General features: G+C 31.4%; 1 protein-coding gene across 1 annotated transcript; it reads left to right on the top strand.

Moving 5' to 3' along the window:
• Positions 1-489: 489 nt before the first annotated feature.
• On the top strand, positions 490-11,167 carry LOC143230614 (MICOS complex subunit Mic10-like). The gene is made up of 4 exons (XM_076464465.1): positions 490-625; positions 3,617-3,664; positions 5,564-5,673; positions 10,937-11,167. The coding sequence occupies exons 1-4, from the start codon at positions 538-540 to the stop codon at positions 10,994-10,996; spliced, it is 306 nt and encodes a 101-aa protein (XP_076320580.1). The 5' UTR covers positions 490-537; the 3' UTR covers positions 10,997-11,167.
• The last annotated feature ends 3,973 nt before the right edge of the window (positions 11,168-15,140 follow it).

Here is a 15,140-nt window from a genome sequence, read left to right as displayed (position 1 = left end):
TCACACCAAACATGTTTGCTCTTTCAGCCGTGGGGGCGTTATAATGTGACGATCAATCCCGCTATTCGTTGGTAAAAGAGTAGCCCAAGAGTTGGCGGTGGGTGGTGATGACTAGCTGTCTTCACTCTAGTCTTACACTGCTAAATTATGGATGGCTAGCGTAGATAGCCCTCATGTAGCTTTGCGCGAAATTAAAAACAAATCAATTCGCAATTAAACTATTTTTTAACTATTTTATTTATATTCGACTTTGACATGACATATATCTTTAACCTAAATTAGAAAATGTTTACAGGGCAAATTTTTTCACGATTTGAATGTGCAAAGACACATATTAGAAAAATATAAAGCAATATATTTTAGATTAAAGCCAAAGCGAGGCTAGCTTAAAATTTTATTATACCCATTATGAAGATTTCTTATGATATTTAATTATTACGTTCACATGCAATTTTAAATTTCCGCTCAATCGTTATTTGGAATTAATATGTAAAGTAATATACCGCCAGGGGTCTCTTCGCTTAGTTTACTATTACCATGACCATGGCGAAGGTGAACCGCAAGTCTGAAGATGAAGTTGGTGAAAAATGGGATCATTGTATTGCCGATACTTTTATCAAAATGGGTAAGTGGATAGTTAAAGTTACTGAACTTAAGCTATTAACTTAACAGTTACGGATTAGCACAAATTGAAAGATAGTGTAAGAATTCCATATGTTGTTGATCCGTACACTGTTATAGGATAAATTCCTCTAGTCACTAGGTTAGATTTCTCTTAGAATATTGATACATGTTAAATGCTAACATAACGTTTGATTTTGGACAGTACAAAACATAATGGTTTATCTCAGCTCTACCGTCCTTTGAACTAAAACTATAAATAACTAAATAAAATATCTTAAATTCAACCTTTATCGTTCGTATACTGAACATGCTTTCTCTTTAAGTTAAACCCACTTAAATTTCTCGTCAGTAATAATTTTAAAGAAAATATATGTAATGAAAAGACTTTGAAAACATTTTGAAATTTGCCAGGTTTATTATATGGGTGTTCTGATGGCTTGGTCGTTGTATTTTTGAAATGTTCATTTTATTGGATTTTGTTCTACAAATCTAGTCAATTTCATCATATCAATTGCCTGTTTTCATTTCTTTGATATGGAAATTGTTAACTGTTAAAATTTTTCTACAGAATTCATAAAATAGCCTACATACCAAATCAGTGTTCATACTACATAGTATTGTCTAGATGTTATGAACAAATGCATGAATTTATTATTTTAATTTAAAGTATATTCTAGTGAGCTTCCATCTACATCTTATAAAAAAAAACAAATATGTTGTGTCATATATTTTTTGCTCAAGTATTGATGAGTTCCCCTTCAAACATCCCAACCAACCCCGATTACTGGTTTGAAATGTGGGTTCAGTTAGATGACATATATGATATATGCTTTGTAAGAGTTATACTACAGGTAATAATAAGTTTACTCTTGTGTAACTTAGTTTTTATATCTGATATGAATTTACATACAATGTTGGTGTAATTTGCATAATAATTTCATTGAGTATAACTAAAACATTAATATTCCATAACCTTAATTTTAATCTAACTGCAGTTTGCAGCTTTTTTCTAATCTAGTTTTGCTGATTTTATAAATAAATTTTTGTATTTTAATTATATTTTATGTCTTCATAATGAGGAGCTCTGATAAAAACCTTTTGGTGTAGGTTTTGATATCTTACTTTTGGAAACACATAACATGCTACAGTTTAAAGGCCAGCACTTGTAAATTATTGACTTGTTGGAAAGAGTTCAAAGGAAGAGGCTTAGGATGATTCTAAAGTGAAAAGGGTTATCTGATGAAGATTGTTCAGGTTCTCATTGAGCATTGGGTGTTTAGAGATGATCTTATTCAGTTTACAAGATTATCTGGGGAATAGAGGCCTCTGATGTCCTTGTGAAGACAATAGAGCAAGAGGACAGAAGTTTGAGATATCGGAAAGATGAGGTGGTCTTCAGTTAAGACATTATTCTTTTCTCAGTAGAATGATAAATTTATGAATTGAATTATTATTGGAAGTAGTGAAGTTGGGAACTTTATTATTAAGTTCTGAAAAAAATTCATTTTTAAATTCTTGCCATCTCTCAAGGTTTGGTGTACAGAGACAGGATTGAAGTTTCAAGTGTTTCTTTGTTACTTGTGTGTTATGTTGTCGATATGTTATAGAACTCAAAATTTTATTAGCATTACCACAGTCTCAACAGTTTAAAAGATATATCAACCAATGTCCAAGATTGATTTTTTTTCTCATCCAAGTAACTATAATGATTCATATTTAAAATATATGTATAAATTTACATTTATAACATTATACTCATAATGATTAGATGTTATTTACCACATGTTTGTCCAACTAATTGGTCAAGGTAGGCCTCTGTAAAATTGTATCATCTTGTTAAAGCTGGCTAGATCTGAAATGTTTACTTCATTAGCAAATGTAAATTTCCTTTTTAGGCTTTAGTCAGTATCATCAATGTAAGATCCTCAAGGTACACTATTTGTAACATTAGTCCAGTTAGGCTTAACTCTTTAGCAATAACAACTGTTTTCTTCTTCCCACTCAACCAATCTTCAGTCCATTAAACTAACTTGTACACTTCTCCATTTGAGGTGATTCTTTTAGCACTATTTTATGCAGCAATAAAAATTGTTTAAAACTTAAACAAATCAAACCTATTCATTTAATTTCATCCAGGTAAGAAGCTAAATTCCAAAACAAATGTTTATAGGTTAGTGAGACAAGATTTGTTCTTTATTGAAAAAAAAGGATTATTATTAGTATATCTTCCCTTCATACAGCTATAGTGGCTGTCTTAAAATTAAGTATTGTTAATTGGATGCTGTCTTCCCTTTGTATAGCTATATTGGCTGCCTTATAAAATGTAAGTATAATTAATAGGTTAATGGGATGGTGTCTTCCCTTTGTATAGCCATATTGGCTGTCTTATAAAATGTAAGTATTAAGAATAGGTTAATGAGATGATGTCTTCCCTTCATATAACCATATTGGCTGTCTTATAAAATGTATTATTAATAGGTTAATGGGATGGTGTCTTCCCTTCATATAACCATATTGGCTGTCTTATAAAATGTATTATTAATAGGTTAATGGGATGGTGTCTTCCCTTTGTACAGCCATATTGGCTGTTTTATAAAATGTAAGTATTAAGAATAGGTTAATGAGATGATGTCTTCCCTTCATATAACCATATTGGCTATTTTATGAAATATAAATATTACTAATAGGACAGTGTCTTCCATTTTTATAGCCATGTTTGTGGTATAACCAAATGTAACTATTATTTAAGTGTTACATTTTTTTATGTAAAGCTTTATTGGGTGCCTGACTATTAATATGTTTGTAAGACAGGATCTTCTTAGATGAAATCTTACAAGAACTACAAAAAATGCTTCTCAAAAATGTGAGGGTAATTTTTCATCTTCAGATGTTTCCTTAGAGAGGCCAATGCTTCATTACTTGTATTCATTTACTTGTTTCCTGTTGTTTTGATTGTTACTTTCTATATTTTCATTTGATTTTTTTTTCACAGGTTCTGGCCTCGGTGTAGGAATCATATTTTCAGTTTTAATGTTCAAACGTAAGTAGTATTTACTGTTACAAGAGTTGTATATTTAAATATTTTTCTCTTAGGTTCCAGTTACGTACTTGTATATAAATGATTAATACATGTTATGGAGTCACAAAGAATAAAAGTAGCATGTTTTAGAGATGGCTTCAATGATTTAATGAATGTAGCTGTTTACAGGTTCAATACAGTAATAAACATGCAATTTTGATAAGCAAGCAAAATGCATTGGCATTTTCTATTTTTATGTAAATGGAGTGGTATACCTTGTTTTTATATTACTGTAACTTTATTATCAATGTACTATTGTGAAATATTGTTCCAAGTGTTGTGTATTATTTTCTTCAAATCAGACAAGTCATTTGGTTGTCAAATGACCTGGGTCTCCATAAGCTTTGTAACCAAAATAATATTCATATCAGGACTTTAAACAGACCATCCCATATTTGTGGGTATTCCTTTTGACATTTTCTTCCAGGTATCATTTCACCATATTTGTTGCATGCTTGATATCAGTGTTTTGCTAACAATGAAACCCTGCCCAACAGTTCTTGTTCATTAGGAAACAACATTATGGGATAAGAACATACTTGTACCTCTCAGTAGTCAAGCTGCCTCAATAATTGTTGATAAATAACTTGAAGTTTGATTTATCTGTATAGGGTACCTTTCTCTTCTGGTTGTCTCATTCATTGTTTAAATTCTGATGTTCATTTAAGCCTTTTGATTTAGCTACATGTCCTGATCAGTGGTTTTTTGTGGTCAGTTCATGCTAGCATTTATTTTGCATGTAGCATTTACACCTTAAATTGCAAATAAACCATTGGTAACAATCATGTATCCCTTTGAGATGGATTCCTGTATGTGGTGAGGGGACCTCCAAGAGAAGGTCTGTACTTTCAGTTTACCTTCTCTGAGATCTAAACGTCCACCCATGTGTTTGCCATGCATTGCGACCCATGAAGGGGTGGAGAGGATCCTGGTGATTCCTCATTTATTTGGGACTGATACACCAATGTGTGGTGTATGTGACACTCAAGTCACAGTAGGCTACATATTACCATTGTGCCGTTGGTATAACCATGAGTGACGACATCTTTTAGATATATTTTTATCATGGGTTTACCCCTGACATTAGACAGTGTCATTGGTGATGGTGACACCATCCACCTTGCAAATATTTTTAATTTTCAAGGATCATTGGCCTTGAAAATTCTATTTAAGTTTCTACCCAATGTTGGGTCACTGTTTTTGTCTTAACTTAATTAACATTTACATTTCATAATACTTTCACTGTTTTCTGTTGGTTTTTTCCAGTTTAGTGTAGATAGCCTAGTTGCTTTGCACCATAAAACACCAAACAACAGCAACAATTATATATAAAGAACATTTTTTTGATTTTCTTCTTACCATTTTCAAGAATTCACGCTTTCTAACTTGCCCACATCTAACATAGTTTCATATACTCTCTTCACATCTTCTATACTGCTTCTAATAAAATGTGAAGTTTTACTTCAGTCTGTTACCAGCCAAAACTTTTGATTCCTACATATTTGTCAAGTGGCCTTTCTAATGGGAAACATAAGTGCATCAATTACAGTAAGCCTTGGTGGAAAGTACTGACATACTTTTGTAAGAATTATGATGATGAGACACTGTCTGATTGGTTGAATGATAGCAAATCAAAGTAGAATCTTGTAACACATGACTCTAATTTGATAAGTTTATTTCATAATAAATCAACTTCACACAAGCAATTCTGCTAAAACAATAGTATGTAACTAATCAAATTTAGCCTGTATTTCAGTGGAGGCCAAAAGACTTGTCTTTGTGTTCATGTGGTTGTTTATTTATGTTCAGTAATCTTGGTTAATATGTGCAATTATTTTAATACCTTTCCTTCTTTCATAGGAAAAACTTGGCCTCTTACCTTTGGTATTGGTGCTGGCCTGGGCATGGGAATATCAAACTGTCAGCATTCTCTCAATCAGCCATTCTTTTCTAGAGTTCAAAAACTAAAGGTACCTGATAATAGTTTGTTGTTTTGTAAAAATGAAGTATACAAATATGAGTTATATTTTTAACAATCAAAATGTTATTACCAATTTCCAGTAAAGTTTAATTTCATTCATTTTAAATAAATAATGTACGGACCACAAAGACCTTTTTGTTCTTCATGGTTGACCCTACACATGTTTCCTTGACAAAGAAAAAACATACCTAAATCCACTATATTTTTTTTTAATTTTTACATTTCTCTTAACTTACTGCAATTCATCTCTTAAGTTAATCTCCATTAAAAACATAAATCTGTCTTGACATGTAGTCTAGTTTGTTATAAAAACGTAAACCTGTGTTAATTGTGGTCTAGTCTTTCTTCCGTTAATCACCATTATAAACATAAACCTGTGCAATATTATAGTGTAGTCTGTCTTAAGTTAATCACCATTATAAACATAAACCTGTGTTAATTATAGTGTGGTCTGTCTCAAGTTAATCACTATTATAAACATAAACCTGTGTTAATTATAGTGTGGTCTGTCTCAAGTTAATCACCATTATAAACATAAACCTGTGTTAATTATAGTGTGGTCTGTCTCAAGTTAATCACCATTATAAACATAAACCTGTGTTAATTATAGTGTGGTCTGTCTCAAGTTAATCACTATTATAAACATAAACCTGTGTTAATTATAGTGTGGTCTGTCTCAAGTTAATCACCATTATAAATATAAACCTGTGTTAATTATAGTGTTGTCAAGTTAATCACCATTATAAATATAAACCTGTGCTATATTATAGTGTAGTCTGTTTTTTTAAGTTAATCACCATTATAAACATAAACCTGTGTTAACTGTGGTCTAGTCTCTCTTAAGTTAATCACCATTATAAACATAAACCTGTGTTAATTACAGTGTGGTCTGTCTCAAGTTAATCACCATTATAAACATAAACCTGTGTTAATTACAGTGTGGTCTGTCTCAAGTTAATCACCATTATAAACATAAACCTGTGCTAATTATAGTGTGGTCTGTCTCAAGTTAATCACCATTATAAACATAAACCTGTGTTAATTATAGTGTAGTCTGTTTTTTTAAGTTAATCACCATTATAAACATAAACCTGTTAATTATAGTGTGGTCTGTCTCAAGTTAATCACCATTATAAACATAAACCTGTGCTATATTATAGTGTAGTCTGTCTTAAGTTAATCACCATTATAAACATAAACCTGTGTTAATTATAGTGTGGTCTATCTTAAGTTAATTACCATTATAAACATAAACTTGTGCTATATTATAGTGTAGTCTGTCTTAACTTAATCACCATTATAAACATAAACCTGTGTTAATTATAGTGTGGTCTGTCTCAAGTTAATCACTATTGTAAACATAAACCTGTGTTAATTATAGTGTGGTCTGTCTCAAGTTAATCACCATTGTAAACATAAACCTGTGTTAATTATAGTGTGGTCTGTCTCAAGTTAATCACCATTATAAACATAAATCTGTGCTATATTATAGTGTAGTCTGTTTTAAGTTAATCACCATTGTAAACATAAACCTGTGTTAATTAAAGTGTGTTAATCACCATTATAAACATTTCAAGATAATCACCATTGTAAACATAAACCTGTGTTATAGTGTGGTCTGTCTCAAGTTAATCACCATTGTAAACATAAACCTGTGTTAATTATGGTGTAGTCTGTTTTAAGTTAATCACCATTGTAAACATAAACCTGTGTTAATTAAAGTGTGGTCTGTTTCAAGTTAATCACCATTGTAAACATAAACCTGTGTTAACTGTGGTCTAGTCTCTCTTAAGTTAATCACCATTATAAACATAAACCTGTGTTAATTACAGTGTGGTCTGTCTCAAGTTAATCACCATTATAAACATAAACCTGTGCTATATTATAGTGTGGTCTATCTTAAGTTAATTACCATTATAAACATAAACCTGTGCTATATTATAGTGTAGTCTGTCTTAAGTTAATCACCATTATAAACATAAACCTGTGTTAATTATAGTGTGGTCTGTCTCAAGTTAATCACCATTGTAAACATAAACCTGTGTTAATTATAGTGTGGTCTGTCTCCAGTTAATCACTATTGTAAACATAAACCTGTGTTAATTATAGTGTGGTCTGTCTCAAGTTAATCACCATTGTAAACATAAACCTGTGTTAATTATAGTGTGGTCTGTCTCAAGTTAATCACCATTGTAAACATAAACCTGTGTTAATTATAGTGTAGTCTGTTTTAAGTTAATCACCATTGTAAACATAAACCTGTGTTAATTACAGTGTGGTCTGTCTCAAGTTAATCACCATTATAAACATAAACCTGTGCTATATTATAGTGTAGTCTGTCTTAAGTTAATCACCATTATAAACATAAACCTGTGTTAATTATAGTGTGGTCTATCTTAAGTTAATTACCATTATAAACATAAACCTGTGCTATATTATAGTGTAGTCTGTCTTAAGTTAATCACCATTATAAACATAAACCTGTGTTAATTATAGTGTGGTCTGTCTCAAGTTAATCAATATTGTAAACATAAACTTGTGTTAATTATAGTGTGGTCTGTCTCAAGTTAATCACCATTGTAAACATAAACCTGTGTTAATTATAGTGTGGTCTGTCTCAAGTTAATCACCATTATAAACATAAATCTGTGCTATATTATAGTGTAGTCTGTTTTAAGTTAATCACCATTGTAAACATAAACCTGTGTTAACTGTGGTCTAGTCTCTCAAGTTAATCACCATTATAAACATAAACCTGTGTTAACTGTGGTCTAGTCTCTCTTAAGTTAATCACCATTATAAACATAAATCTATGTTAATTATAGTAGTGTGGTCTGTCTCAAGTTAATCACCATTATAAACATAAACCTGTGCTATATTATAGTGTAGTCTGTTTTTCTAAGTTAATCACCATTATAAACATAAACCTGTGTTAATTATAGTGTAGTCTGTTTTTTTAAGTTAATCACCATTATAAACATAAACCTGTGTTAATTATAGTGTGGTCTGTCTCAAGTTAATCACCATTATAAACATAAACCTGTGCTATATTATAGTGTAGTCTGTCTTAAGTTAATCACCATTATAAACATAAACCTGTGTTAATTATAGTGTGGTCTATCTTAAGTTAATCACCATTATAAACATAAACCTGTGCTATATTATAGTGTAGTCTGTCTTAAGTTAATCACCATTATAAACATAAACCTGTGTTAATTATAGTGTGGTCTGTCTCAAGTTAATCACTATTGTAAACATAAACCTGTGTTAATTATAGTGTGGTCTGTCTCAAGTTAATCACCATTGTAAACATAAACCTGTGTTAATTATAGTGTGGTCTGTCTCAAGTTAATCACCATTATAAACATAAACCTGTGTTAATTATAGTGTGGTCTATCTTAAGTTAATTACCATTATAAACATAAATCTGTGTTAATTATAGTGTAGTCTCTCTTAAGTTAATCACCATTGTAAACATAAACCTGTGTTAATTATAGTGTAGTCTCTCTTAAGTTAATCACCATTATAAACATAAACCTGTGTTAATTACAGTGTGGTCTGTCTCAAGTTAATCACCATTATAAACATAAACCTGTGCTATATTATAGTGTAGTCTGTCTCAAGTTAATCACCATTATAAACATAAATCTGTGCTATATTATAGTGTAGTCTGTTTTAAGTTAATCACCATTATAAACAAACCTGTGCTATATTATAGTGTAGTCTGTTTTTTTAAGTTAATTACCATTATAAACATAAACATAAACCTGTGATAATTATAGTGTGGTCTGTCTCAAGGTAATTACCATTATAAACATAAACATAAACCTGTGTTAATTATAGTGTGGTCTGTCTCAAGGTAATTACCATTATAAACATAAACCTGTGCTATATTATAGTGTAGTCTGTTTTTTTAAGTTAATCACCATTATAAACATAAACCTGGGTTAACTGTTGTCTAGTCTCTCTTAAGTTAATCACCATTATAAACATAAACCTGGGTTAACTGTTGTCTAGTCTCTCTTAAGTTAATCACCATTATAAACATAAACCTGGGTTAACTGTTGTCTGGTCTCTCTTAAGTTAATCACTATTATAAACGTAAACCTGTGTTAATTATAGTGTGGTCTGTCTCAAGTTAATCACCATTATAAACATAAACCTGTGTTAATTATAGTGTGGTCTGTCTCAAGTTAATCACCATTATAAACATAAACCTGTGTTATATTATAGGGTGGTCTGTCTCAAGTTAATCACCATTATAAACATATACCTGTGTTATATTATAGGGTGGTCTGTCTCAAGTTAATCACCATTATAAACATATACCTGTGTTATATTATAGGGTGGTCTGTCTTCTCCAAGCACTAAACTCATATCCACTACTGTTATTTTAGAATAAATCAGAATATTTTTGGAAGATATGCTTAGAGGTCTGAACCACCCCATGAAAAGTTACTCCATCCATCCTCTGATCCAAGTAATTCTATAATACACCAGCTTCTTCAAGATGGTGTTAAAGAGTTTAATTTATACTAATCAAGTTCCTATTAATTTTAGTGCTAGGTGGTTAGTGAAATTCATTGATGAGCTTATTCATGGATAACATTGGCAATAATTACAGTTCGTCTGTTTAACAACAGAACAGTCATTGTTCATAAGTAAAGTATGTTTTGTATCCCAGCTAGCCTGATGAAGTTGGGTATTAGATAGGAGACATCTTTGGCACTGTGGATGGTACATGTAGTGTGGCTGATATATTATACACACAAGACATAAATACTTGGAATAATGAGAAACAATAACCTTAATTGGCTCATTATCTTTCCAAGCTGATATTAATTAAGCTGTAAGTATTAAAAATAGTAATTAGATGTAAGAATGGCAGTATTTTGAATCCTTGGACAGTGACAATATTCAGAACCAGAAATATCCTGTAATTATAATTTTGCTGAGTTCATTATTTTCTTGATATTACCATCTTTATTTATTTTTATTTGCCATGAAACTAATAAATGCTCATAAGTAATGAAATATATTAATTAATTGATTTTTATTTTAGCTTTATTAGTCTTCATTTTAATTAATATCTGATGATAGTTTTGTTTCATTTGTCTTTTCTAAACAGACTACTTTTGGTGAAAACCACACCAAGGACCCAAATTTGTGTCGCACCATGGTTAAACAAAACACTTGTAGTCTTGTAGTTAATTTTTCTTTAACCCTTAACAGTAATTTTGTGTCATTTTCAGGGTAAACCAAAAGAACTTCCACCTGGTTCTGAAGGACAAGCAACAAAGATATCCTCCTGAGAGACTTAGAAAGCTACAGTAAATGTGTTTGTCTGCAGTAGTTGGGTAACTGAGCATGAACTATTTAAATGAAGCATCACTGTCCACAATTCTTCAGGTTGTCATACTGATATGTCCATCAAAGATTAGATTGTGAAAAAATGAATAATTAAAGATGAATTATAGACCACAGTATCTTGTGTGATGATGTAATTGTAGTACCAGATTTTGTTATTACATTTGTTACACACCACTGACCTGGTTCATCGATAGATATCACATCCAGAAAGATACATTTCTCAAGTAGCTTCATCTTGTATTGCAATGTGAGAAGTAAATCTGGCAGAACAAATATACAGAATGTTCAGTTTAACATGTATCACTCTATAACAATGTTTTGTGTACTTGGTAGTAAAATGGTGTGTTATGTGTGTGACTGGAAAATGACTTGGCTGTATACTGTTTTAAAAAGTGATGACATGCTATGTAGTTTGTAAGTGAGAGATGATGTAGTACTTGTTTGTTGATTGTACTTATTAATACATTACTCAGTATGTCAGAATTATGTTCGTAACCTGAGAGTTTCACAGGACTAAAGTCCATAGTAATGATGGCTTACTGAACGAAACACTATTATTGTAGCTGAACTTTGGGGAGGTTCCCACAATCTTATATTTAACTAAACCTTCATATGTAACCCACAACTATATCTGTAGTTAAAACTTTGTATGTAACCCACAACCTTATCTGTATCCAAACTTTGGTATGTTATCCACAGTAATATCTGTATTCAAACCATGGTATGTTATTCATTGTATTATCTGTGTTCAAACTTTGGTATGTTATCCATAGTATTATCTGTATTCAAACTCTGGTATGTTATCCATAGTATTATTTGTATTCAAACCTTCATATGTTATCCACAGTATTTTCTGTATCCAAACTCTGGTATGTTATCCATAGTATTATCTGTGTTCAAACTTTTAATATTATCCATAGTATTATATGTTTCTAAACTTCTTATGTTATTCATAGTATAATCTGTGTCCAAACTTTGGTATGTTATCCATATTATTATCTGTATTTAAACTTTTAATGTTATCCATAGTATTACATGTATATAAACGTTTTATGTTATCCATAGTATTATCTGTGTTCAAACTTTAGTATGTTACCCATAGTATTATCTGTATTAAAACTTTGGTATGTTAACTACAGTATTATATGTATCCTAACTTTGGTATGTTAACTACAGTATTATATGTATCCTAACTTTGGTATGTTATCCATAGTATTATATGTATCCTAACTTTGGTATGTTATCCATAGTATTATCTGTATACAAACTTTGGTATGTTATCCCCAGTATTATCTGTATACAAACTTTGGTATGTTATCCCCAGTATTATCTGTGTTCAAACTTTGGTATGTTATTTGTAGTATTTGTTTCCAAATACTATGTTGTGCACAGTATTATCTGTATTCAATCCTTGGTATGTTACCCATGATCTTACCTGCAGATATAGAAAGAAACTAAAAGTATGACTACATTCTAATATGGTTCTTACGGTGAATAGAATCAGTTGTTAATTGTTCGATAATGAAATATTCAATCGAAAAATTGAATTTTTTAACCAGTCTAAGGTTTTCTTTTTTTTTAGTAAACTATTTGACATTAATAGTAGCTTGCATTATAACAAGAATAAATCAATACGCTTTTAGGTACTAATATTAAAGTATTTGGTAACTGACCAAAATATAACGCTGCCCGAAATAATTCTCGTGAACCTTATATTCCTTCACGTGTCATTACTCCCAACAGAGCTGGGTAAGGGCGCTATGGTAGAGCCCGGAAGCCGGTTTCGAAGGCAATGATTTGAACAACCTTTTATGAGAAGTAATTTTGTGCACTTTAATTTGTTGGCGCGTTAGAAGAGTGACAGTTAATTCAATAGTATATAGTATCTGACTAGCAGTCTTCTCATTGGTCAATAATCGAAAATTAGGAACAGTTAACACTACTAGCTTTGTTATGATTACAGAAATACTTAAGATATGGTCTCACTGACTGTGTAAGTAATTTTAGTAGAATTTATATTAAAATTTAATTTTATCGCAGACACTACTGTAAATCTATTTCTAAATATTTGTCCGGCCTATTCTTGGCATAGAATTATTTCATGGTTTTCATGTGATTTAAATGAGACATTAAAACTTCGATAGTCTCTAAGAATAAGGTGAAGAACTTATGATTCTGGCTGGAAACGGAAACAAGTGAAATTGGATATGGTTTGACGAATAAACGAGATAGACGAATTACAATTAACAATGATAGTGATATGTACTTATTTTAATTGTTATGGGGGTAAAGACCCCAAAGAAATAACTTCAATCAATATTTAAAAATTAAATAAAAAAAGATAATAAAAGGCAAGTCACACCAATCATAGCTGTCAATAAAATAATAATAACCTCAATTTATTGGAATACTACTATGTTATGTACAATACTTTACGATAGGTAGCGCTGTAGTCGAATGAAATTTACCGTTCAGGCCTAAAGGGCTAATTAATTCGTAATTTTTACGCTTTGTCATATCCATGTTGCAATCATGATGTGGTCAAAATATTTGAATTTTTCATTATTGAATGCAAGAGCGTTCAAAACCTTTTTTGAATAGGGTTTTGGAAATCGTATGGAAACGAATAATTATTCTTTACATATTTTCAATATTTAAATGTTAGAGTTAACTTCTAATCTTACTTCCACGAGATCACTTGACCCACCGCCAGGGTTGATTGTTTGTTTTTTAATTTCGCGCATGGCTATCCGCGTAAGCCATTTCTACTTTAACAGTGTAATACTAGAGAGAAGGCAATTAGACATCACCACCCACCGCCAACTCTTGGGCTACTCTTTTACCAACGAATAGTGGGATTGCGCGTCAAAATATTACGCTCCCACAGCTGAAAGGGCGAGCATGTTTGGTGTGACGGGGATTCGAACCCACAACCCTCAGATTACGAGTCGAGTGCCTTAAACGCCAGGGTTGAAACACTTCTAGTAAATATCAAATGTGTGAAAATTGTCTTAAGTTTGTACATTTATAGTTTGATAATCATGTGCAGTAATCGTGATTATTAAATTATTAATGCTTAATTTTATAACAAAGCCGAGTTACTATCTGCACTGCCCACCACGATTATCGAACCCGAGTTTTAGCGTTATACCTCCATTTGTCTACCGTCGTTCCACTGGAAAATATATATTAATGATTGAAAATCTCGTTGAACGTACATATTAATATAGTGGTAATCATGCTGAATCTAAACAATTGTTGTATGTCTTAGTGTTAGTCAAGTAATTATATTTACGTCGTGTGGCTGAGTTACAGTCGCCATCAATATAAGTAATATATTTTAAAAACCCTTATCTATTAAACGATGGTAGACTTAAGGTACTTTAACAGAGTTAGACAGTAGGGAAAGTGTTGGTAGTCAATTTGGTACAACGTACGTAACCACCACCTGGATCTGAAACTAGAAGGAGAGAGACATGAAGAGGAAAGGTTTGTTTGTTTTGAATTTCACGCAAAGCTACACGAGGGCTATCTGCACAAGCCATCCCTAATTTAGCTGTGTAAGATTAGAGTAAAGGTAGTTAGTCATCCCTACCCACCCTCAACTTTTCGCCACTCTTTTACCAACGAATAGTGGGATTGACCGTCACATTATAAAAAGTTTTACTTGTTGGCTCTTTTCCCCAACAATATACATTGTCGTGTTTCCTAAAAAGCCAACATTGTCTAACTTATTTTTAACTAACTTAATAGTAGTATTATTTGTCTTCAAACATTCTCTATCAATGACAGTTTGGGAGAAAATAAGTAAATCTAATGACAATTAACTTTCATTAAATTTTTTTTTCAAAAGAAAAATTGTACAGAGAAATATTATGTATATAAATGCTATCTATCTTACAACATTAAGCGACAGGGTTTGATTTCCTGTGATGGAGAAAATGCAGATCCCCTGTTGTGTAACTTTGCGCTACAAACAAGTCAAACCAAATTTTAAGATGAAAGGCCATAAAACGTTGAAGATTGGGACGTCAGGTGTTTGTGTTGAAACATATAAGTGTTGCTCATCCAGGTGGTTCTGCGGGT

This window comes from Tachypleus tridentatus, chromosome 10, assembly GCF_004210375.1.
Source record: "Tachypleus tridentatus isolate NWPU-2018 chromosome 10, ASM421037v1, whole genome shotgun sequence".
In the NCBI taxonomy this organism is placed as follows: Eukaryota; Metazoa; Arthropoda; class Merostomata; order Xiphosura; family Limulidae; genus Tachypleus; species Tachypleus tridentatus.
This window is presented reverse-complemented; position numbering and strand designations above follow the sequence as displayed.